General features: G+C 38.2%; 1 protein-coding gene across 2 annotated transcripts in view; it reads left to right on the top strand.

Moving 5' to 3' along the window:
- Positions 1–23497, top strand: part of ND-39 (NADH:ubiquinone oxidoreductase subunit 39) — a 287270-nt gene that overhangs the window by 83898 nt on the left and 179875 nt on the right. For both annotated transcript variants that reach the window (XM_090414724.1, XM_090414725.1), the window contains exon 5: positions 21234–21396. In XM_090414724.1, the coding sequence (XP_090270850.1) occupies positions 21234–21396 (163 nt within the window). The remainder of the gene's footprint in view (positions 1–21233; positions 21397–23497) is intronic.

Below are 23497 nucleotides of genomic sequence, written 5' to 3'. Positions count from 1 at the left end.
TTTTTTTCATTTCATTTAAATGCTTAAATGAAATTTGACATGTAAAAATAAGGAGGTCATCTTGTTTTTTTACAAGGCCTTGATAAGACCTCATTTGGATTATTGTGTGCAGGTCTTGTCTCCTGGTTTCCGTAGTGATTCTGGTACAGTGGAGAGTGTGCAAAGGAATGTGTTAAAATGATATCATGATTGTGGGATACTGATTATGAAGACAGATTGAGAATGTGTAGACTGCAGACACTAGCAAACAGGAGAAAGAAGCATGATATGATTGAGATGTATTAACTTCTGAAAGGGTCATACAGGATTTCGATTGATGGAATTTTTCATTTTATGGAAGGTGGGGAAAGGACATGGAGCATCCTTGGAAGCTGAGAATGAATTCCTCTAGAGGGTAAGGACTAGATTTTTCTTTCATAGGGCGGTGCAGGATTGGAATGGATTGCCATTGGATGTGGTATGTGTAAGCAATGTGAATAAATTCAAGAACAAGTATAATAGCTTGTGTGTGTAGTATGTGGTCTCAATCAATGAGTCCCTGACTCCCTGGAGGTCTCTCTTAATAATAATAACTTCAAGTTCCATAGCATCGTGAGTTAGTTTAAACATAATCCCACCAATGCAATGTGCTTGGAAATCTGACAATGCCAATTTGCATAACTTTACACTTACTAACTTGAATTTATCACTTGTCCCCTGTTCCAGCTTGTTCAAATCATTCTGTAAGTGCAGTATATTAGTAGATCCCTGATTGCCTTGTCTATTTTTGCTTCATCAGCAAACAATTGAACATCTTCTGTTAGGTCCTTCTTAATGTCATTAACATATAGATTGAACAAGTAATCCAAAGACTGAATTCTAGGGTATACCACTGGTCACATTAAATCTAGTAGATTCACATTTACCTTATACCACTTTCTGATACATACATGTCAGCTACCCAGACATCCACATTAATAGTTTATATTCCAATCCCATATTTTTTATATATCTGATCCACACACGAAAGGCCCCATGACCTATAGCACATTAATTCTGTGTATGGACAAAAGGAATAGAAGAAAGGAGGGATTTGTTCACATTATGCTTGAACTGCTGAGGGTTGTATTGGGGAAGGCAGAATGGGAGGAGACTATTCCAAAGGACAGAAGTAGATGGAATGAAAGAGGAGGCAGTGAAGTTGGTTCAGTGAGTTTCAAGATGGACTGTAAAAAGGTGTTGGTTAGCAGTGGCTCCTGTTTTAATGATTTTGGAGGAGAGTGGGGGAATAATAGTGGCCAATTCAGCAGAGCACTGTCCATAAAAGTATCTGCAGATAAGGTACAAGGCAGAAACTGAATGTCTATGAGAGAGAGAGAGAGAGGGGGAGGGTCATTAATTATCTGGATTGCCCTCTTCTGGATAGAATCGAGCAATCTTAGAAAGGATTTTTGTGCATGCACCACCCCAAAGATTGGAGCGATATTCCATGGCTGGGTGGATTTGGGCTTTGTATTGAGTTTACAGCTGTGAAAGTGCCAAGTAATGTCTTGTGCGAAAAAGTCCAAGTTTTTTTAGCAGCTGCGGAAGCTATGGTTGAAGTGGTTGTGTCAGGAAAGATCTGAGGTGCAGGTCAGTTTAAGAAGAGAAATCTGATTGTGCTTGGATATCTCAGTATTACTGAAGGTAAGGGGGGGAGGCATGTGAACTCTTTCTTGCATGAGATTAGACAGGACTGTGTTTTGGTGGCATTGAGGTTTATAAGGTTGTCCTTGCCCCACTAAGATATAGCTAGGAAATCTGAGTTCGGGTCGCTGGTCATAGTAGATCTTGAGGATTCTAATACTTGAGCACTACAAGATTTATGGAATGAAAAGGAGGAATGGAGTGTACTGTCATCAGCAAAGCTATGAATAGGATTGGAAGTATAAAAAATACTTTTTTCATGTATCAAGACAAATTTTGGGAACAAAAAGGACTAGCTATGGGCTCCCCCCCTCTCCCCGGCTTTAGCTAACCTGTATATGGAACATTTTGAAAATAATACTTTAAACATTTATCATAAAAAACTGAAAATTTGGCTATGCTATGTAGACGATATTTTCATCATATGGCTAGGAACAACAGAGGAACTAACTGCTTTCAAAGATTATCTGAATAATATACACAACAACATAAAATTTACTGTGGAACAAGAAGAACATAAAAAACTTCCCTTTCTTGATATCCTAATAGAAGTCAATGAAAAAGATAATAAATTATCCTTCTCCATCTATAGAAAACCTACCAACACAGGAAGATTTCTCAATGTGGCCTCACACCACCACTCCTCGCAAAAAATAGGTTTAATTAAAATCTTGAGGGACAAAGCTTATAATATTTCCAGCACTGAAAAACAGAGAAATGAAGAATTTCAATATTTAACACAGATCCTCAAAAAAAAAATGGTTATGAACCTAAGACTATCAAAAAAATCTTCAACACACATCCTACAAGCATCTCACAAAAGCAAGATTTTAAGAACGCAATCACGCTTCCATACATCAAGAATGTTACAGACAAAATTAAATGGCCAAATTACTAAATAAACATAACATCAAAATTGCTTTTCTACCTCTAGAAAAAATTTCAAGATTTCTACATCTCCCAAAACCTCTACATTATCCTTTAAAAAAACCAGGTGTTTATAAAATTCATTGTTCCTGTGGTATCTGCTACGTAGGCCCGACGAAGATCAGGGGAAATCTGCATGAACGAACACCAGAAAGACTTGCAAAAAAGAAGAGAACACAAATCAGGCCTAGCATACCATACAACTTCCCATAATGTACTCTGGCAAAAAAAATAACATGTCTTACATTGAAAAAAATTGTTACATAAGGAAATTTAAAGAAGCTGCAAACATGCTTAGAATTCCATACCAAATCTAATTCCATACCAAGTCTAACTAATTCTACACCAAGTTTGGTCATCATTGATAAAAAAAATATACCCAAGTCAGACCTCGGACAGTGTGAACGTGACAGCATCCACCATTGTTCAAACTTAGCATTGCACTGAATCTACATTCGGATATTTAATTTAATGAACAGTTAGACGGCCATAACATCATAGAATGGACTATTTTGAGTAGTAGTCCATTCTATGATGTTTAAGTAATTTCTCATTTCTTGTGTTTTAAACTTTTAGTTACCTTTGACCCCTGAATAAGTCAAACGACTTGCGAAACTTGTCAGGTTTGTTTTTTTATCGTTATTTATCTTAATAAACATGTGGTCCAATTACCGGAATCTTTCTTATGAACTGCTCATATCTGTCCAACAGCCAATTAGCTATCCAACTTACTAGTCTGTCTGTCACGTCACATCAGTCTATCAAAGGCCTTTGAAAAATCCAGGTACACCGCCATATAGGCATCTCCTTTATCAAGTGAATTTGTCACCTTGTTGTAATCTATAAGCAGATTGCTGAAACATAACCTCCGCCTCCCCCTAACAAACCCAGGCTGACCATCATAAACTCACTTTTGAATCCTAGTCCTCACCAACTTCTGTAATTCTTAACAGCAACCGTAGACGCACCAATTGTTCTATAATTCATGTCCCCTCCTTTGTGAAGTGGAACGATTTTTCCCACTTTCCATTCCTTTGGATCTTTCCCCTGTTGCAAGACATTTTAAATAGTTGCCAAAAGATGCTCTACATTAATTCCATAAATTCCATTAATTCCATAAAGCATTCTCTTAAGGCACGTGACAGTATACTGTCAAATCCTATTGCCTTATTAATTTCAAGTTTACTTAATTTCTCATATACTTCCTGCTCATTCACCATCAGCCTCTCCTCTGCCATACATTCTACACTCCAGCTTCTCCTGATGTTGTCTTCACTAGGATGAAATACACTGATAAACTGATCATTGAATAATTCAACTATATCCTTTTGCATTGGTTACATCTGCCAGTATCATCAACTAGCATAATCTTCCCATAGTTATTTTCCCTTCTACTAGCCACATATCGAAAGAACTCAGTAGAATTTTTCTTAGCTTCATTGGCTAACTTCTCATACCGCACTTTTTCTGCCTTTACCAACTGAGTTACCTTCCTGTCCTGCTCTTTGTACTCTTCATGCAACTGATTATTACCAACATTCATTTTATGCTGTCTCCATAGTGCCTTCTTCTAGATTTCATGCGTAATCTTTTCATTCATTTTACTCGTACCTTAAATGTCTTTTCACCTTTGGGATATACTCCAACATTGCTACCTGTTAAATAACTCCTAATCAATGCCTACAGTGTCTATATCCTTCCTCCTCAACTCCTCTTTCCACATTATAGCTCCTGGTTGTCTCCTAAGCTTTTTATGTGCGAAGGCTGTACATTGTAGTGCTGCTATGATAAGAAGTACTCTAACATGTAGGGATCAGGAAGTGGTTGTGCTACTGTATAAGGCACTGTTCAGACCACGCTTGGACTATTGTATTCAGATCTGATCACCTGGTTTTCAGTGTGATGCAGAGACATTGGAGAGGGTCCAGAGATGACTGACTAAGACCATGTTGGAACTTTGGAGTGCTGGCTATGGAGAGAGGTTGAAGAAATGTGGATTGCAGAGTTTGGTGAATAGGAGGAAGAGAGGTGATATGATAGAGATGTTTAAGTTAGTGAGAGGATTTTATCAGATTAATCCAGAGGGGATTATAAAAAGAGTAGAAGGTTAGAAGGGAAAAACCAGAGGTCATCCCTGGAAGTTATGTAAAAGTGTGGTAAAGAGGGGATGTGAGGAGTAGATTTTTTACATGGAGAATGGTCAGTGAACACGTTACCAGAATGTGTTGTTAATGCAACGAGTGTTAAGGATTTTAAGATTCTATATGATAAATATATTGTCAGTTGAATAAACCTTCTGCTGACTCCTGGAGGATATAATAATAATAATCACCAGCCTTGTAGTCCCACACATATATCACTTCATGGTCACTCTCACTAACCAGGGGAAGATTAGACATTCCATCTAATCTAAACTCATTTAAACTCATCAATCACATTGTCTGATGGTATAATCAGATCTAAGACTCTTCACCCTTGTGTGCCCTCTGTTACATGTTGCCAGAGATTGCTGTCCATTAAGAACTTGAGAAATTCATTCTCTTTTTCCCTGATGCTATCTCTGTATTCCAATCAGTTTCCTTAGTTGAAATCATCCTTAATGATCACCCTTTTGCTTGCTCACTAAGCCCAGTTGCCTATACTTCACACCATACTGCTTCAAAACCACTGAAAATTTTTTCTTCTTGCTTTGCCAGCCTGGTTGGCCGAGTGGTTAGCGTATCCACTCTCCGACCAAAAGGCTGCGGGTTCGAATCCCGCTGTAGGCATGGATGTTTGTGATTGTCTGTGAAAATACTTGTGGTGGTGATGTGCAGTAGATGGCGATGGTTGTAGTTGCGATTCGTTGTAGTTTTTGGAGACAGAATATGTAGAGCATGTGCCCTAAACACATTTAGACCATGTGTTTAGGGCACATGCTCTACACATTTGTAGAGCATATGCCCCTCCCTCGATGAGTGTTTGGACTCCTTGGAGGTATCACATAATAATAATAATGTCAACCTTGCATGGACATAATTCACCTACTGTCTTCAGCACTCCCTCCCCATATTTTCTCTTCTTGCCTTTCCTGTACTCACAAAAAATATCATATTCCTCCATTTCTGTTCTCATTCAACCATGTTTCACTTATTCCAAGTATTTTCAGGCTCATAAACCCATTCAATGCAACAATTTTATCTCCCTTATGTCTGATACTCTTGGCATTCATAAATATAACGATTCATTTCTTGGTCTATAACTAGTCCTACTCATGCTAGTCCTTCACCTGTGGTTTCTCCTCACCTGCTCCTGTTTACTCATCTTTTTCCCCATATAACCCTTCAGATGTTCCACATGTATTCCTGACCATTCTATTCCTATACTGACCATCCACATATGTGTATTCAATGCCATTTGCAGAATCCACTCTCGTTACACCATGTTTCTCCCCCATTCCATTTCCAATTCCAACTTGCATTCCTGTTCTCACATTCTCTTCTCCATTCACAACCACCTAGTCTACTCACCTGCTCATTTCTATTCTCTCTGACTTCCACTGATACCTCATTACACTTCCTTCCAGCAGCAGCCTTCCCAAATGGCTCACTCCAAAACCATTCAGATGCAATCTGTCCCTAAAACTCGCCCCACATGTTCACAAACTGCACTCCTTTCTCTTCACTCATTTCCACTAACATTCCATTCAAGATCTTTACTCTCTGTTGCAACTCAACATTGTCATACCTGGGCAGTACAAAAGCTATTCTTGTTACCACACTGTTGTCTTTCATTCTCCTCAGTAATCTCCAGATATCCAATCTCACATTCTCCCTATTCCCATTCGTCCCAATGATTTGGTTGGGAATCAACCACTAATTCCCTTGCATGCTTACTTCTCATATCCAGTGCCTCAATCACTCTGTTCATTCTCTCTCCTGAAAAACATACCTTGCGCACTCTCTCATCCACCAAACCTTTTATGATAGAATATGATTTTATGGTATGACATTTGTAAATGACTCAAGAAGAGTCATTCGTTACTTCTTTTTCTCCACTATCTTTCATTTTAATCTTTCACACTCTTCTGTTTGTATCACCATGCATTTAATTTCATTATGTACATGCCTCATTTCATTCTTCAACTCTTGCATTCCAGCAATCCTCCTGCTATTGCTCCATTAGTCAGAATTTCTGTAATTTCCACAGTCACGCCAACTCTTGCTACATTAGTCAGGCACACTTCTGCTTCCTTAATTACGACCAGTTTTCCTTTTTTAATAATTTCTGTATTCACAATTACATTCTCCATACTCATATTCTCATGCTCACTCACTATCATTCTTAATCTTACATCCATCATTGCCTTTTGTCTATTATTCTTCACTTTCAGTTTCCGACTTTCATTCAAATCACCACAATCAATTAACATATCATGCTTTCTACACACCCTAACTCTCTTACTTCTTGTTCAATCTCTCAACAAACACATCTGCCACATTTGCCCATGCATACATATTACAATCCTGGCAATGAAATGTCTTGGTAAAATCCACAATCATTAAGCTGCGACACATTGCTTGTGTGGATGGACTAGACTTGCCTGTGATGATATTTGGAATGATTTGGAGAACTGATGGTCTGTTGAAGGATATTAAAGGTGTGTATTGAGAGGAGGAGGACAAGAAGTTAATAAGGATAACTAAGGCTGTGAGGAGGAGAAAAAGTGCAGAAGAATTGACAGTAAATAGAAGGGGGTGTGAGGTATGGTATAGCAGCAGAGAGCTGAGGGGAGAAGAACACTGATTTTGAATGGTATGATAACCATTAATTACAGAAGTATGGAATAAATTTGAAGGTAGAGGAGATCTGTTTGCTGGAGATGGTCTGCATATGGATGAAGTGGCACTTTGAAGCTGTATAGATTTCTTGAGAGAAGAAGAGTGTGTGTTCAGGCAGGGAAATGATTAGAGGGTGGGGCTGTGAGTGAAGATGGATAGGTATGAGACAAATAATTGTGGTATGAGAGATGAGCTTTGGGGGAAATAGCAAATTCAAATATTTTGTGGAACAATAGGGTGAGGGAAAAACAGGGACAAGTTCTTGTGTTTATGCACCAACGCAAAATAATAAGAATAAAGGGATGGTGTAAAGATATATCTTTACAATAGAGTTGTCATTGGTAAAATTAGTTGGACTACATATCATTGGTAAAGGAGACATATTTGACAGAGGTTGATATACTGATGGGAATAGAATATGATGGATCTAGCATTTTTTAGGTGGAGAGGAATGGGGTAGTACTGATGATTTAGAAAGGATTATGACTCCTTGTAGAAATTCAAAAAAACAGTGATAATGCTTTCTTGAAGCCATCTGGTGTGAGGTTGAGGCAAGTAGGAATGCTAGTTATTTAGTAGGGTCTTGTTATAGACTAGGCATGTAGAAGATGATTCTGAAATGTTCATATAGACGAAACTGCTGAGTGACAGGCAAGGGATAATAATGGCTGGCTCTAACTACAGTATTGATTGGAAGCAGGAAATAACATGTAAATAAGAAGAATGAAATTCATATGCTGCTTAAGATAACTGCCATAAATTGTGATGAAGGCAATACTTGGTGGTGCATGAGTGTTGAATTTAACATCCCATACAGTAATCATAGATGATGTCACCCACCATGATGCCACTAGTTAGTGAGAGTAGTCATTAGGTTTTGACATGGGAAGTAGCTAGATAAGTGAAAGCTTCACTGAACAAAAGTGGCTTGTGGAATTACAGATTTGGAGATGATGATAACCTAAAAAACTGATTGGTGATTTGCCAGTCTACATACCATGATTGATGGCAATGTTAGATTATATTCCTAAGGTTAAGAGGTAAATAGAATGGGACAGAGGTTGGAATTGCACATTGGAATTAACAATGGAATTGCACAGGAGCTGTAGCATGTGTCTCCTCTGTGTCATGAGATATGAGACATTAGAAAGAATAGTGAGCAAAAAAAATTAGCATATAAAAGGAGGTTGGATTAGACAGCAACACAGAATTCAATTTTGTATATAGTAGAAGAAAGGGTGAATATGGAAAACTGACTGACAGCTGGATAAGTCACATAGGTCACATTCATAGAGATATAGTAGAAATGTATAATGAATATTCAGTGAATTTCAAGTTGAGGAGTTGGGAGTAGTGTTGGATAACTCTGTGAAAGAAGAGGTCATGGATATCAGCAATTCAGGAATGTGAAGTGTTTGAAATTTTTTAAGTAAACTTGGTAAATAAGGCTGTGGGACTATATGTGATATTACTGCACATAGGAGTGTGTAAAATAGCTGATAATGCCTTTGACTTGGTTGTTAAACAGGGGTCTGGCAACAGGAATATTCCTAGAAGAGTAGAAAGAAAAAAATAGTGCTACTGAATAAGATAGAGAGAGAGTGAGAATCCAGGTTAGTAGTGTCCAACTTAGCCAGTTGGTGTGTGGTGTATCAGGTATGGTAAGGGTGTTATAGAGACTGGTTAAAGATAGAAATACAAATTTGAATTGATGAGAATAGACATTTTTCTAAAGAGGAGCTTTGTTTCAGTAACCTAGTTATATTTTATAATTGAGTGACAGTGTATTAGGCATGGAAGATACTTATACAGTAATTTTTCTAGATTTTGTAAAGGCATTCATTAGAATACCACAAACATATGATAAACTGCTATTGAAATTGTATGAGATTGGTCAACCATTCCTACTTAGAGGAATGGTTGGCCAATAAAAGCTAGCAGGTTATATATATGGAAGTGCATTGTCTTGAAAGAGAAAGGTAATAAGTGAGATACCACAGGAGAACTCTTTTGCTTGATCTTAGTAATGCAGATATAGTTCAGGATTTGAGAGGAAATATTTAATTGTTTGCGAATGATATTCATTTGGAAACAGTAACTTTTTTATAGACATCTGGTTTTTTTAAAGGGTAATGTGTAGGTTTTGGGGACTGTAGAAACTTTGATATTTTTTCTAGCAGTAGAAAAGCTACTTTAATGTTATGCTTGTATAGTAATTTGGCCAATTTGTCTGTAACATTCTTGATGTATGGTAACGTAATTGCATTCTTGAAGTCTTACTTTTGTGAGATGCTTGTAGGAGGAGTGTTGATGATTTTCTTGATCGTCTTAGGTTCAAAACCATTTTTTGTGAGGATCTGTGTTAAATAATGTAATTCTTCCTTCTGCTTTTCTTCTGTGCTGGAAATATTATAAGCTCTATCCCTCAAGGTTTTTATTAAACCTATTTTTTGCATGGGGTGGTGGTGTGAGGCAGCATTAAGAAATCTTCCTGTGTTGGTGGGTTTTCTATAAATGGAGAAAGATGATCTGTTTTCTTTTTCATTGATTTCTTTTAGGATATCAAGGAAAGGTAGTTTTTTATGTACTTTCTGTTCCAAATGAATTTTATGTTGTTTTTGTGCAGATTATTAAGATGATCTTTAAAAGTATTGAGTTCCTCTGTTATTCCTGGCCATATGATGAAAATATCATCTACATAATGAAGCCAAATTTTTGTTTTTTTATGATAGTTGTTTAGTGCATTATTTTCAAAATTTTCCATATATAGGTTTGCTAATGCTGGGGATAGGGAGGAGCCCATTGCCAGTCCCTCTTTTGTAGAAAGTATTTTACCTTGGGTATAATAAATGTTAAAGATACCAAGCTATTTTAAAACTGGTTTTACTCCATTTCCCAAGTAAGCAAACAGACAAACAAGTCAAGTTTGCGCCTGCAAGTGTTGCAACTCTAACTGACCCTGCACGTAGTGCAAGACCAAGGCAACTCATGGTAAAAGTAGAATAAGCTGATCACTAATCTTAATATTTACCCTTAATGCAAACCCATCTCCTGGAGGAGATGTATGATGCTTTGTATTAAAGGCAAGGGGCCACTACCCAGACCGGTTTCGACCTTTATTGAGGTCTTATCAGGTCTCATCCTTCTTTTTTGTTCCCAAAATTTGTCTCAATACATGAAGAATGTATTTTTTATGCAATGTTTATATAGTTCTACAATGTCCGGTGGAAAAAGATCTTCAAGGAGATTCACTGTTTCATTTCTGGGAACATTTGTAAAAAGGCTGACTACATTCAAACTAACCAAGATGATATCTGAAGGTTCTATATATATATATATATATATATATATCCTTTACCTTCTCAATGAAATGTACACTGTTCTTAATGAATGATGTTTTTTCTATGTGTGGTAAAATCATGTTAGCTGAGGTGTTTTTCCAGATTTGAGATCGGAGAGTATCCTCCATTCACTATAGGTCTTAAAGGAATATCTCTGTTATGTATTTTTGGTACTCTATATATTCTAGGAACTAATGGGTGTTTTGACTGTAGAGTTCTTTTTAGTTCTTCAGCCCAATTGGGTATATTTTTAATTAGATCATTGGTTTTATTGTACGCTTGCCAAGTGGGATTTCTGTCTAAGGGTGTATAGGTATTGGAAACTTCAAGAAGAATTTTCACTTTTTTTGTTATAATCCTCTCAATTCATGACTGTCGTCGCATTCCCTTTATCTGCCTTAATTATAATGATGTTTTTGTCTGATTTTAGTTCTTTGAGGGCTGTGGATTCCTTGTATGGTGAGTTCCTGAGTGGTAATTTGCTTTGTAATAGTAAAGCTGTACTTTGTATGTGGATGAGATCTGATGCATCTCCAGGTAGATTTCGTATTCCTTTCTTGATTTGAGCTATGATATCAATTTTTGGGATGTGACATGGCATTAAAGCGAAGTTCAAACCTTTCAAAAGTGGTTTTTTTTTTCGGTTCTTGATAGGACTCTTGAAGAAAGGTTGATTACTACTTTGGAGTGATCTAGATCAGTGCTTCCCAAAGTTATGCATTTCAAGACCCCCTTGGAAAAATTGAAATATTTCATGGCCCCATCCAAAAAAAAATTCGTAATACAGACATATATTATTATAATATTTATTGTATTTATATTCAATGCAAAACATACACAGCAAATATTGCAAAAATCAAATCAAATATTACATGTTTAGCATCTTACATTTGACATGGAACACTTAGTCTTAAAACATTTTACATTTCTTTTCATTATTTCAAGACCCCCAAGGGGCCACAGTTCACAGTTTGGGAAGTGTTGATCTAGATGTTTTCTTGGTTTTTCTTTTCCTTGAAGAAGTACATTAAATTTTTTAATTAAATTTAAATTAAAAATTTAATTTTTAATTTATCTTCTTGCCTCTTGCTTCTAGTGTGGAAATAATGCTCAATTTTGAAGACTGTAATTATGGGATAAAGTACTAGATATCTGTCAGTATCTGTAGGCTTTTGAAATATAGACTTTTAATTTACCTGCTTCCTTAGTTAGTAGAAGGCCAGAAATGGGAGCAAACCATTAGATTCTGATTTGTAGGTGAATTTTATGTTGGGTGTTGATGATTCAGGAACTCACGAAAAAGCAGAAGTGAAGGTAGTCCATGACTAGGCATGTATCACAATGTACCTTTTCCATAATTTTGGTTTATGATGGTATTCTTCTAGGGCCTTGTTTTCGAATGTTTTCATATAAAGATTTGCTAAAACTGGTGAAAGAGGACTGTCCATAGCTAGACCAGAATTCTGTTTGTATATTGTATTTTTATATTGGAAGTATACAGATGAAATATAGTGTTTGAGGAGTGCCATACCTTCTTAGAGAATTTATTTTGTAGCAGTGCAAGTAGATCATCAGTATGAACATTGATAAACAAATTAACTACATCAAAGCTTGCTAAAATGTCATATTCATCAAGAATAACATTGCAGATGCTTGAAACAAAATGCTCAGCTTTTATTAAAGGATTGTGATTGTCCTGCGAGTCCCTTAATAGTTTAGCTAGATGTTTGGGAATTTATCCCTTCTACTATTTGATGTCAAAAATAACCATAGCATTTTCTTTGTCTGCAAGCAGGATCACTATGTCAGAATTTTTTCTAAGGTTATATGTGTGTGTGTGTGTGTGTTTTTCTAAGGTTATATAGATAGATATGAGGGTGATCTGGTAAGTTCTGATAACACCTAGAATAAACACATTGGACGTGAAAAAACAACAACGCTGGATAAAAACAGTTGAGGGACTAGACCACAGGCACTCCAACAGGAAGGCCTTGGAAGCTAGGAGGCACTGCATTGATGACTACTGAAAAGACAGATGTCACACCAAACCAGCTTGCTAATCACATTACTAGAATCTCAAGTGCCAACGTGACAGAAACCATGCCATTGAAGTTAAAAGAGAAACCCGAGACTTGAAGGCAAAACTACAAGATTAATCAGAATACGCAAGACGCAGCGATCAGGAAATCAACAATGCAGTAGCTGATACAAATACTGGACCAAACTCTCATCACTCCTTGTCTCAGTATCTCCCATAATGCAAAGCACATCTCCTTGCGAACATGTATACTGCTATGCATTAAGGAAAGGGCCACTATCCAGACCAGTTTCAACCTTGATTGAGGTCTCGTCAGTGGGAGGCAGACCCAAATGTGGAAATACTAAGGCAGAAGCAATAGGAGAGGTCATATTTACCTATAGAAGTTGCCAACAGGTGTACCACCTTATTATTGAATTAATCTGGATTCATTTAGAGAAAGATGTTGAAAGTTTATTTTTCACTTGGTTAGACTATAATAAATGTAGTTTAATCCTTTATCCAAGTGTAAGCAAACAAAGTTTGCACCTGAAAATATCTTCAGGACTTGGGTAAGGTAGTGCAACACCAGGCAACTCCGAGCAAAAGTGGACCAAGCTCTCATCACTCCTTGTCTCGGTATCTCCCATAATGCAAAGCACATCTCCTTGCGGAAATGTATACTGCTATGCATTAAGGGAAGGTCCACTACCCAGACCGGTTTCAACCTTTATCGAGGTCTCCCAAACGTGGAGATTGGGTCTGCCTCCCACTGACGAGACCTCAATAAAGGTTGAAACCGGTCTGGGTAGTGACCCTTCCCTTAATGCATAGCAGTATACATTTCCGCAAGGAGATGTGCCTTGCATTATGGGAGATACTGAGACAAGGAGTGATGACAGCTTGGTCCACTTTTGCTCGGAGTTGTCTGGTGTTGCACTACTTTACTCCAGTCCTGAAGATATTTTCAGGTGCAAACTTTGTTTGCTTACACTTGGATTAAGGATTAAACTAAATTTATTATAGTCTAACTAAGTGAAAAATAAACTTCCAACAAATACTGGAAAGGCCCTGGGGTTTGACGGAGTTCACCCGGAATTTCTTATTCATGCTGGCAAAAATACCAAACAATGGCTCGCCTGTTTCTTCTCAGAAATAATGAATGCTGGCATGTTGCCAAAGGAATTTAAGAGAGCTAAGATCATAGCTCTTCCCAAACCTGGAAAATCAACTGACAACCCACAAAACTATCATCCAATTGCACTACTAAGCTGTGCATATAAACTACTGGAAAGACTATTGTACAACCGCATAAGCAACACCATCCTTGAACACATTCTGATAGAACAGGCAGGCTTTAGGCCCAATTGAAGTTGTCATGACAAGGTTCTGGTGCTGGTATCATACATTTAAGTGTGCTTTCAATGAAATCTAAAAACTTCCGTAGTTTTCCCTTTTTAACTGCCCCATATGGCACTGTCTGGAGAAAGGGCATGCTGTATAGCTAATGAAAGTACTATCGTGCCGAAGAACATACAGCTTGTTAATAATATGCTCAGCAATAGATATTTTCGTGTTGTCCTTGGAGAAAGTATCAGTAATCAGAAGAAGCTCAACAACGGCCTACCGCAAAGCTTATGACTGGCACCTCTTATTTTACCTATACATAGCTGACCTGCCAGATTCAGTATCTATAAAATTCTGTTATGCGGATGACATGTTAGCCACCAGAAATAGAAAACTAAGACAGGTGGAGGAAACTCTCACAAACGACCTTGCTGCTATGCATACCTACTTTAAAAAATGGAAGCCAAAGTAAAACTGAAGTGTTAACATTCCATCTCAGCAATAAACTGACACATGATGAGCTGAACATCTGATTTGAAAATTCAGATCTACACCATAACAAAGGAGTTCCACTTGATTGCACTTTATCATATAAGAAACATGCTGAAAACACAGCTGGAAAAATAAGAACTAGAAACAACATCATTCAGAAATTATGTGGCACTTCTTGGGGTACAGCAGCAACCACATTATGAACATCCACACTCAGATTGTTTTTTTTTTTTTTTTTTTTGGGTGGCAGAGTACTATGCCCTAGTTTGGCTCACCAGCTGCCATACCAAACTAATTGACCACCAGCTTAACACCACAATATGACTTATCACTGGAACCATAAAAACAAGTCCTGTTTACTGACTCCCAATGCTGAGTAACTTAATACCACCAAACCTACGAAGACACAATGCTCTGCCACGAGAATATGATAGAGTACTTAGAAATACTGAATTGCCTATACACAGTGACATACTAGAGCTACAGCTGAACAGACTGAAATCAAGAAAGTCCCCTCTCCCTGAAGCTAAACACCTGACAACGACCAACTACAATACCAAAGAACAATGGAAACGAACCTGGGGCATAAATACCAATGCCCAACTCAGAACTTGGTTTGATAGGCATTGTCTCAACGTCCCAGGTATGGGATACAAATACAAACCACCACATTTCTACTGAGTGCAGTCTTCGTACATTCACGGATCAAAGAAATGACTTCCTGGAGTTGACAACGCCTGTTATAGACTGAATCAGACAACTTGATCTTAACTTATAAGTGTTTTGTTTGTTGAAAGTATTTTATTCTAATTGTTTGTCACTTTTTACATATTTATTTTGACTTATGTACCTTTATAACTACATGTAGATTGCCATACACTAAATAAATAAATAAATATATATTCTTATATCCCCATACTAGTAACAGAGTTACTAGTAGACATGGAGGAAGAGGATGAAGAGAACAGAGAACTAGTCTGGTTTCTCTGCTAAATTCATAGGTTGTTTTCAAAAGGTTATTTATTGGTGTGAACAGACTGATTTAGAAGGACCATCCATTTTACTCTGTGAAGTTGAAAATGCCGTCAGAAAACTAAAACCACATAAAGCTGCAGGAATAGATAACATCTTGGCAGAATGGTTGAGGGCTCTCGATGAAGGAGGACTGAAATTTCTAACAAAATTATGCAATAAAATATATGAGACTGGATTTCTACCCAAAGATATTAATCACTCAATTTTCGTTCCAATTCCCAAAAAAACAAAAGCTACAAGATGTGAAGAGTTCAGGATAATCAGCCTCATCAGTCAAGTATCAAAAGTCCTCCTATATGTTATTCTTGAAAGAAATAAAAGATAAATAAACATAGAAATAAATGATACACAAAGTGGCTTCAAGGAAAATGTAGGTACAAGAAAAGGTATTTTCAATGTCAGAACCATCATAGAAAGATATCTAGAAAAACAAAAAGATGTGTACCTCTGCTTCATAGATTACAAAAAGGCATTCGACAATGTTCAACATGAACAATTAATTGAAATCCTTTCAAAAATGGGCATGGATGGAAATGACATTAGGCTATTAACTAATCTTTACTGGGAACAGACTGCATCTTTGAGAATAAATAGAGAGACTTCAGAAGAATTCCCAGTTCAGAAAGGTGGGAGACAAGGCTGTGTCTTTTCTCTGATTCTCTTTAACCTATACACAGAAGAAATATTTAATAAAATTGGTAACCTCAAAGTAATCACTGTAGGGGGCAGAAATATTAATAACCTAAGATATGCAGATGACACAGTTCTTCTAGCTGAAAACAAATGTGACCTCAAAACTCTTATAGATGAACCCCTCAGGTATAGTGAACAATGTGGCCTCCGTTTCAACTTTAAAAATACAAAAATCATGATAATTTCAAGAGAAAAGAAAATACCAAAAATATGCATCGATATAAAAGGAAATAAATTCGAACAGGTGCAAAAATACATATACCTCGGACACTTGATCACAGAGAATGGCAGGACAGAAGATGAAATTAGAGAAAGGATTGAAATCGCAAGGCCAACTTTCAACAGTATGAAAAATCTACTAACATCTAGAGAATTAAATCTGAAAACAAGACTAAGAATCTTCAAATGTTACATATGGTTTACATTATTATATGGAGTAGAGACGTGGATGCTGCAAAGAATTATGAGAATATCATGGAAAGAAAAAAAGACAAATGAAGAGGTACTGGTGAAAGAAATCACCAGTACCTCTTCTGGTACTGGTGATTTAAAAATTAAAAAGAGAAAAGTCAGATATTTTGGACATATTCTGAGACATAACTGCCTACAAAGGACACTTCTCGAAGGAACTGTTGAGGGAAAGAGGAAGACAAAGACTGGAGTGGATGAAAAATATAGAAGACTGGACCTATCTCTTATATGAGGAATGCAGCAGAGAGGTGCAGAGTAGGACATGGTGGAGACACATGGTAGTCAATCTCCTGGAGGGAGAAGACACCTGACATGAGGACCTTTATAACTACATGTAGATTGCCATACACTAAATAAATAAATAAATATATATTCTTATATTCCCATACTAGTAACAGAGTTACTAGTAGACATGGACGAAGAGGATGAAGAGAACAGAGAGCTAGTCTGGTTTCTCTATTAAATTCATAGGTTGTTTTCGAAAGGTTATTTATTGGTGTAATTTTGAAGCTCTCTAGTAGGGTTATGATCCATAATGCAGTGAGTGTTAGTATTAAGAAACTGCATAATATAGTCATAATCAACTGCATAATATAGTCATAATCACTATGTCAGAATTGTTTCTAAGGTTATATAGATAGATATGAGGGTGATCTGGAAAGTTCTGATAAACACCTAGAACAAAATCTTAAAGCAACTGATATAACCACAAGAAAGAACATACTAGTAGTAGAGTTATGAAGGTAACTTATTTACTTATATTCTTATGTCCCCATATTAGTAACAGAGTTGACCTCAAGGGCTCACTTTAGTGAGTACGGGCATGGCAAACCCGAGGTACCTGATGCTGGACCATGCCTTACTTCATGTAATATATATTTGTTATATTATTCTGTAGACTAGTCCCTCCTCTTCTTTCTTTGCTTCTTTCTCCTCTCCTTGCTCCTTCCCCCTGATGCTATTAGAGTATTCGAGGGCTAGGGGTGAGTCTTTCCTATCTTGCTAAGTCATTTCGTCTTATGCAGCCGCCGAAGGAGGCAAGCTAGCCTCAATAGGTGCCGGTCCCAGGCCCGGATAAATGCGAGGGTTGATGTCAGGAAGGGCATCTGGTCGGAAAACTTCAATGCCAGCTCAAACTATGATTATGAGTCAAAGAGAAAATGATATAAGGGCTAGGGCGTACCCCTTAAGCGACACGCAGCCACATTGCCCTACAGCTGCGAGAAATGGATGAGGGCTACCGCATCAAGGGCGGCTGCGGTTAAAGAAGCGAGCCCAGCAGGTGGACAGGATATTGCGAGTGGGAACACTGAATGTTGGAAGCATGACTGGAAGGGGAAGAGAGGTGGTAGACATGATGAGGAAGAGGAAGTTGGACATTTTATGTGTGCAGGAGACAAGGTGGAAGAGGGGAAAGGCAAAGGAACTGGGAGATGGATATAAATTGTTTTACTCTGGAGCGAATAACGAGGGAAGAAATGGTGTAGGAATTGTGGTATGTGACAGAATGAAGGGTGAAGTACTGGACGTGGGTAGAAAGAATGACAGGATCATGTGAATGAAATTGGGTCTTGGAGAAGAGCGGGTGGTCGTATTATGTGTATATGCCCCGCAAGTTGGTTGTACAGCAGAGAAAAAAGATGAGTTCTGGAACATGTTAGATGAAGAAATGAGGGAATTGGAAGAAAATGAGATGGTGATTGTCAGAGGAGACTTCAACAGACACATAGGAAGACAGAATAGAGACTGTGAAAGGGTGCATGGTGGCCATGGAGTGGGAATGATGAACCAGAAAGAAGAGTCGGTTGTGGACTTTGCAGTAGCGTTTGATCTGGCAATTGTGAACTCGTTTTTCTACAAGAGGGAAGAACATTTGATAACATTTAGGAGTGGTAACAACAGCTCACAAATTGACTACATTTTGACTAGAAGAAAACATCTTAAGGTTGTGACAAATTGTAAAGTAATTCCAACAGATCAAGTAGCACAACAACACCGCCTGCTGTGTGCAGACTTTAAAATAAGATTGAAGATAAGAACTTCTGGATGCCGTGGGATGAAGACAATTAAGTGGTTTCACTTAAAAGAGGAGAGTGTGAGGAATCGTTTTAGGGAGAGGGTGTTAGAGAGGATTTTGGATGGACTGGAAAGTGTACAGGATTGGTGGAAACATAATTCAAAAGAAATCCTGAACTGTGCAATCGAGGTGCTTGGTGAGACATCTGGAAAGATTAGAGAGCAGAAGGAGGGTTGGTGGTGGAATAATGATGTACAAATGGCAGTGACAGCTAAGAGGAAGGCAAAGCAGAAGTGGGATGAGTCAAGAGTGGAAGAGGACAGAGAGGTGTACAAAGAGCAAGAAGCCAAGGAAGTTGTGGCACAGGCGAAGGCCATGGCATATCAAGATCTGTATGATCAATTAGAAACAAAGGAAGGACAGAGAAAAATTTACCAACTAGCGAAATGTAGAAATAAAGCAGCTAAGTCCATCTTACATGTGAGGCAGATCAAAGATGCTGAAGGAAGAGTATTATGGAGGGATGTGGACATAAGAAACAGATGGAAAATATACTTTGAGGGAATTTTGAATGAGGAAAATGCAAGGACTCTCAGAGGAGATAGGCAGCCTTCTGAGGGGATGGTGCAGAACATCAGTAGAGTGGAAGTGACGGAGGCCATGAAGAGGATGAGGAATGGAAAATCGGTGGGCCCTGACAGAATTCCAGTGGAGGCATGGAAGGCACTGGGGGAAGAGGGAATTGACCTGCTGTGGGACCTGTTCATGAAAGTTTGCCAACAGGAAAATATACTCGAGTAATGGAGGGAGAGTACTCTTGTCCCCATCTACAAGGGTAAAGGGGATGCACAAGACTGTAAAAATTACAGAGGAATAAAGTTGATGTCCCACACAATGAAGATCCTAGAAAGGGTTCTTGATGGTAGATTGAGGAAGGAGGTGGAGATTGCAAAGGAACAATTTGGCTTCATGCCTGGTAGATCAACAACAGATGCTATCTTTGGGTTACGGCAGATGACGGAAAAATATCGAGAGAAACAAAGGGAGCTGCATCTGGTATTTATTGATCTGGAGAAAGCATACGATAGAGTGCCAAGGCAAGAAGTCTGGAGGTGTCTGAGGGAGAAGAAGGTTCTGGAGAAATATGTCAGGTTGGTGCGGGAAATGTACAGAAATGTGAAGACAAGTGTTCGGACCTGTTTGGGACAGACAGAAAGTTTTCAAGTAACAGTTGGCTTGCATCAAGGGTCAGCATTAATTCCGTTTCTGTTTAATATTGTGATGGAGGTGGTAACAGAGAAGGTGAGAGAAGATGCACCTTGGACAATGTTGTATGCAGATGACATCTTGTTGTGTGTAGATTCAAGAGAAGAAGCAGGAACTAAACTGGAAAGATGGAGAAAAGTACTGGAAGAGAGAGGTATGAGACTGAGCAGAAGTAAGACAGAGTATATGTGTTGCGCAGTGGGCGGCGGCCAGGAGACAGATCTGGAGCTGGAAGGAAATGTCATCAGGAAGGTGAGAGACTTTAGATACTTAGGTTCAACAGTGGAAGAAGATGGAGGAGCTGAGAAGGAAGTGGGATGCAGGATACAAGCGGGTTGGAGGAACTGGAGGGAGATGGCTGGAGTGTTGTGCGATAAGAGGGTGCCGATCAATCTGAAAGGCAAAATTTATAGGACAGTAGTGAGGCCAGCTATGACATATGCTATAGAAACTGTGGCCCTGAGGAAAAATAATATCAGCAGAGATGAGAATGCTTAGGTGGATGTGCAGTGTGACCAGAATGGATCGTCTGAGAAATTACTATGTCAGGGGAACAGTGAAAGTTATGAACTTAGGAGCAAAAATACAGGAGGCAAGGTTGAGATGGTTTGGTCATGTGATGAGGAGGGAGGACGAATATGTGGGAAGAAGGGTCATGCAGATGGATGTGCAAGGAAGGCGGAAGCGTGGGCAGCCAAAGAAGAGATGGAGGGAGCTGGTAAAAGAGGACTTGAAGATGAAGAACTTGGATGTGGTGACAGCCCAAGACAGGAAGGTGTGGAGGAGACTCATTACAAACAGTGACCCCACTTAAGTGGGAGAAGCTGCAGAAGAAGATGAAGAAGATTAGCAACAGAGTTATGAAGGTATCTTATGTTCTTATATCCTCATATGTTCTTTCTTGAGGTTATATCAGTTACTTTAATATCATTTTTGTTCTAGGTGTTTATCAGAACTTTTCAGACTCCCTCATCTGTACACACACACACACACACACACACACACGTCCCTTGATATTGAATTGAATAGACTGATTGAGTTTGAGGTTAATTTTAATTAACTGCTTTTATTTTTATTTGCTAAACTTATTACTAAAGTATTGTTACCTTGATTTTTTAGTATTGTCTTCTTTACTCTTTTAGGAATTTCTCCTTTGAAGATGTTCACGTAGCAGGGGCTCGACGTATTGCAAGGATTGCTCGTGAAAGTGGAGTTCAGAGGCTGATCCACATGTCAGCTCTAAATGCTTGTGAAAAGCCAAATGGAGTGATTTTAAAATCTGGTTCACGTTTTTTGTCATCAAAGGTAAGCATTGGAGTTGTGTTTTTTTACAGAAGCTCTTAAAGAGATGGAATATCTACAAACCAAAATGAATCTTCATAATTTATTGTTTACTTTATTACCTCATGTACTTCTATAATTTTTGTCATGGCCACAGCATGGACTTAGTAGTCCTTATGCCAATAAAAATCCTATCATAGCAGTTCCACAGAGTGTCACTTGAGACAATATATGAACTATATATATCAGTAATCTATATACAACAAATTAAATGCCCTTCCAGGGCACACAGTTTGCTTTATTAGGGACAAGAAAATTTCGTTTTCATTCTATAACTTAGTTTCCTTTTTTCTTCTTTCAGCATTTTCATTATGTGATTACAATTGCTGAAAGAATAGATGAGACAGAGGGAAGGAGTGCCTATAATCACCAGGTCAGAAATGACTACAGGATATATAACAATAGAGAATCAAACTGAATTTTGAAGGAGTAATGAAAATTTTATCTACCAATCTCTCCTTATTGAAGCTTAATTGCTTGATCATTCATCAAGTCATCTGAATATGAGTTGAAAACTGCCATCTTGATCACTAGACGAGATTTTTTAGTTTTGAGTGAAAGCTATAGACTCAGTTCATCTCCTACCATGCTATGATAGAGACGAACTGAGGAGGAGGGCATTGATAGTCACCGAGTCTATACATAGATTGCGAAAAAGGAATTATGTAGAATTTGTGGATCTGTGGTCTCTGTTGATGGAAAGAAGGATTTGTACAATGCAGATGGACTGAATGTGACTGGTTTTGGCATTAGGAGAGAGAGAGAGAGAGAGAGAGCTTTGTTCATTGAGGATGCTGACATGCAAATTCAGGGAAACTTAAGCAATTACAGTGGAAGCAAGTAAATTTGTGTGAAGGCAACCATGAAGCTAGTGAGTATGAGAATGACCAAGTGAGGAATCTAGTCTTTCAAGCAAAAATATTGAATAGGGCAGTCAATTCAGAAAGTAAAGGTGGATGGTGGAATAAACGGCAACATCTAGTATATAGATGTTGCTGTTTCTATATATATTAATGCCAGAAGTATCAGTCAGGAACAAGAGGAAGGATTTTTGGCATTGGTTAGTGCAACCTCACCAAACGTTATGGCATTAATGAGACTTGGCTAACAGCATATGATGTAGTTACAGGGATTGAATGTGAAGGGTTTATTATTTTCATGGAAGATAGAGAAGATAGGATGGTGGGAGGAGTACTGCTGATGTTAGCAGATCAATTGCAACCAAAAAGAATAGGAGACAGGTGAGAGGCTAGTTGTTCATTTGAAGCAGTCTGGTGTGAGATTAAGACCAATGAGACAAAATATATAGCCCAGGAAGTTCCACAGATGATCTGGAGGTCATGTTAATTAATACAATGATTACAGGTCAAGTGATTATTAAGGGAGACTTCAACTATGGAGATAGGCTGGAAGGAAGAAAGATCACATGGCATGAAGGAAACATTTATACACCTGCTGAGGGATAATTACTTAAGGCAGCATGTGACGGAAGGGACTCTCCCTCCCCTAGTCTCCTCCATCACGATGCCTTGACGAGGACCTGGTCATAGGATCAGAAGAGCTATCCATAACCAAGGTGACAACATTGCCTCCAATTGGTGAAAGTGACCATGTGGTCTTGACTTGAGAGATTGTAAAACATGAGGAATATTCTGTCAAGGAGTATTTATGGAAGTACAAGGCCGGTGATTATGACATGCTTAGGAAGCAGCCTAAATCTGTACCACGGCATAAACCACTGCAAGGTAAGGATGTTAGTGCATGGCATATAGTTAAGGGTCATCTAGAGGAAACAATATTAAATTATATACCTAGGGTAAGGAGAGTTAATCGGGTAGGAGTTAGATAGATGAATAATATCATTAAGTACGAGCTGCAGAAGAAGAAAATGCTGTGGAGGGTATACAAACAGAAAGGTGACCAGCAAACTCCTGAACAGCACAAGGCACTCAGGCAGGAAAGGTGACCAACATGACAAGGAAGGCAAAATCAGATTATGAGAAGAATTTAGCCAAGCAGGCCAGAGGAAATCCCAAAGAGTTCTTTCATTTTGACAAGTAAGAGG

The sequence above is a fragment of the Typopeltis vanoorti genome, chromosome 25 (assembly GCF_054136105.1).
Source record: "Typopeltis vanoorti isolate ZY-2024b chromosome 25, IOZ_Tvanoo_1.0, whole genome shotgun sequence".
Taxonomy (NCBI): domain Eukaryota; kingdom Metazoa; phylum Arthropoda; class Arachnida; order Uropygi; family Thelyphonidae; genus Typopeltis; species Typopeltis vanoorti.
The sequence above is the reverse complement of the archived record's forward strand: the minus strand, read 5'-3'. Positions and strand labels throughout refer to the sequence as shown.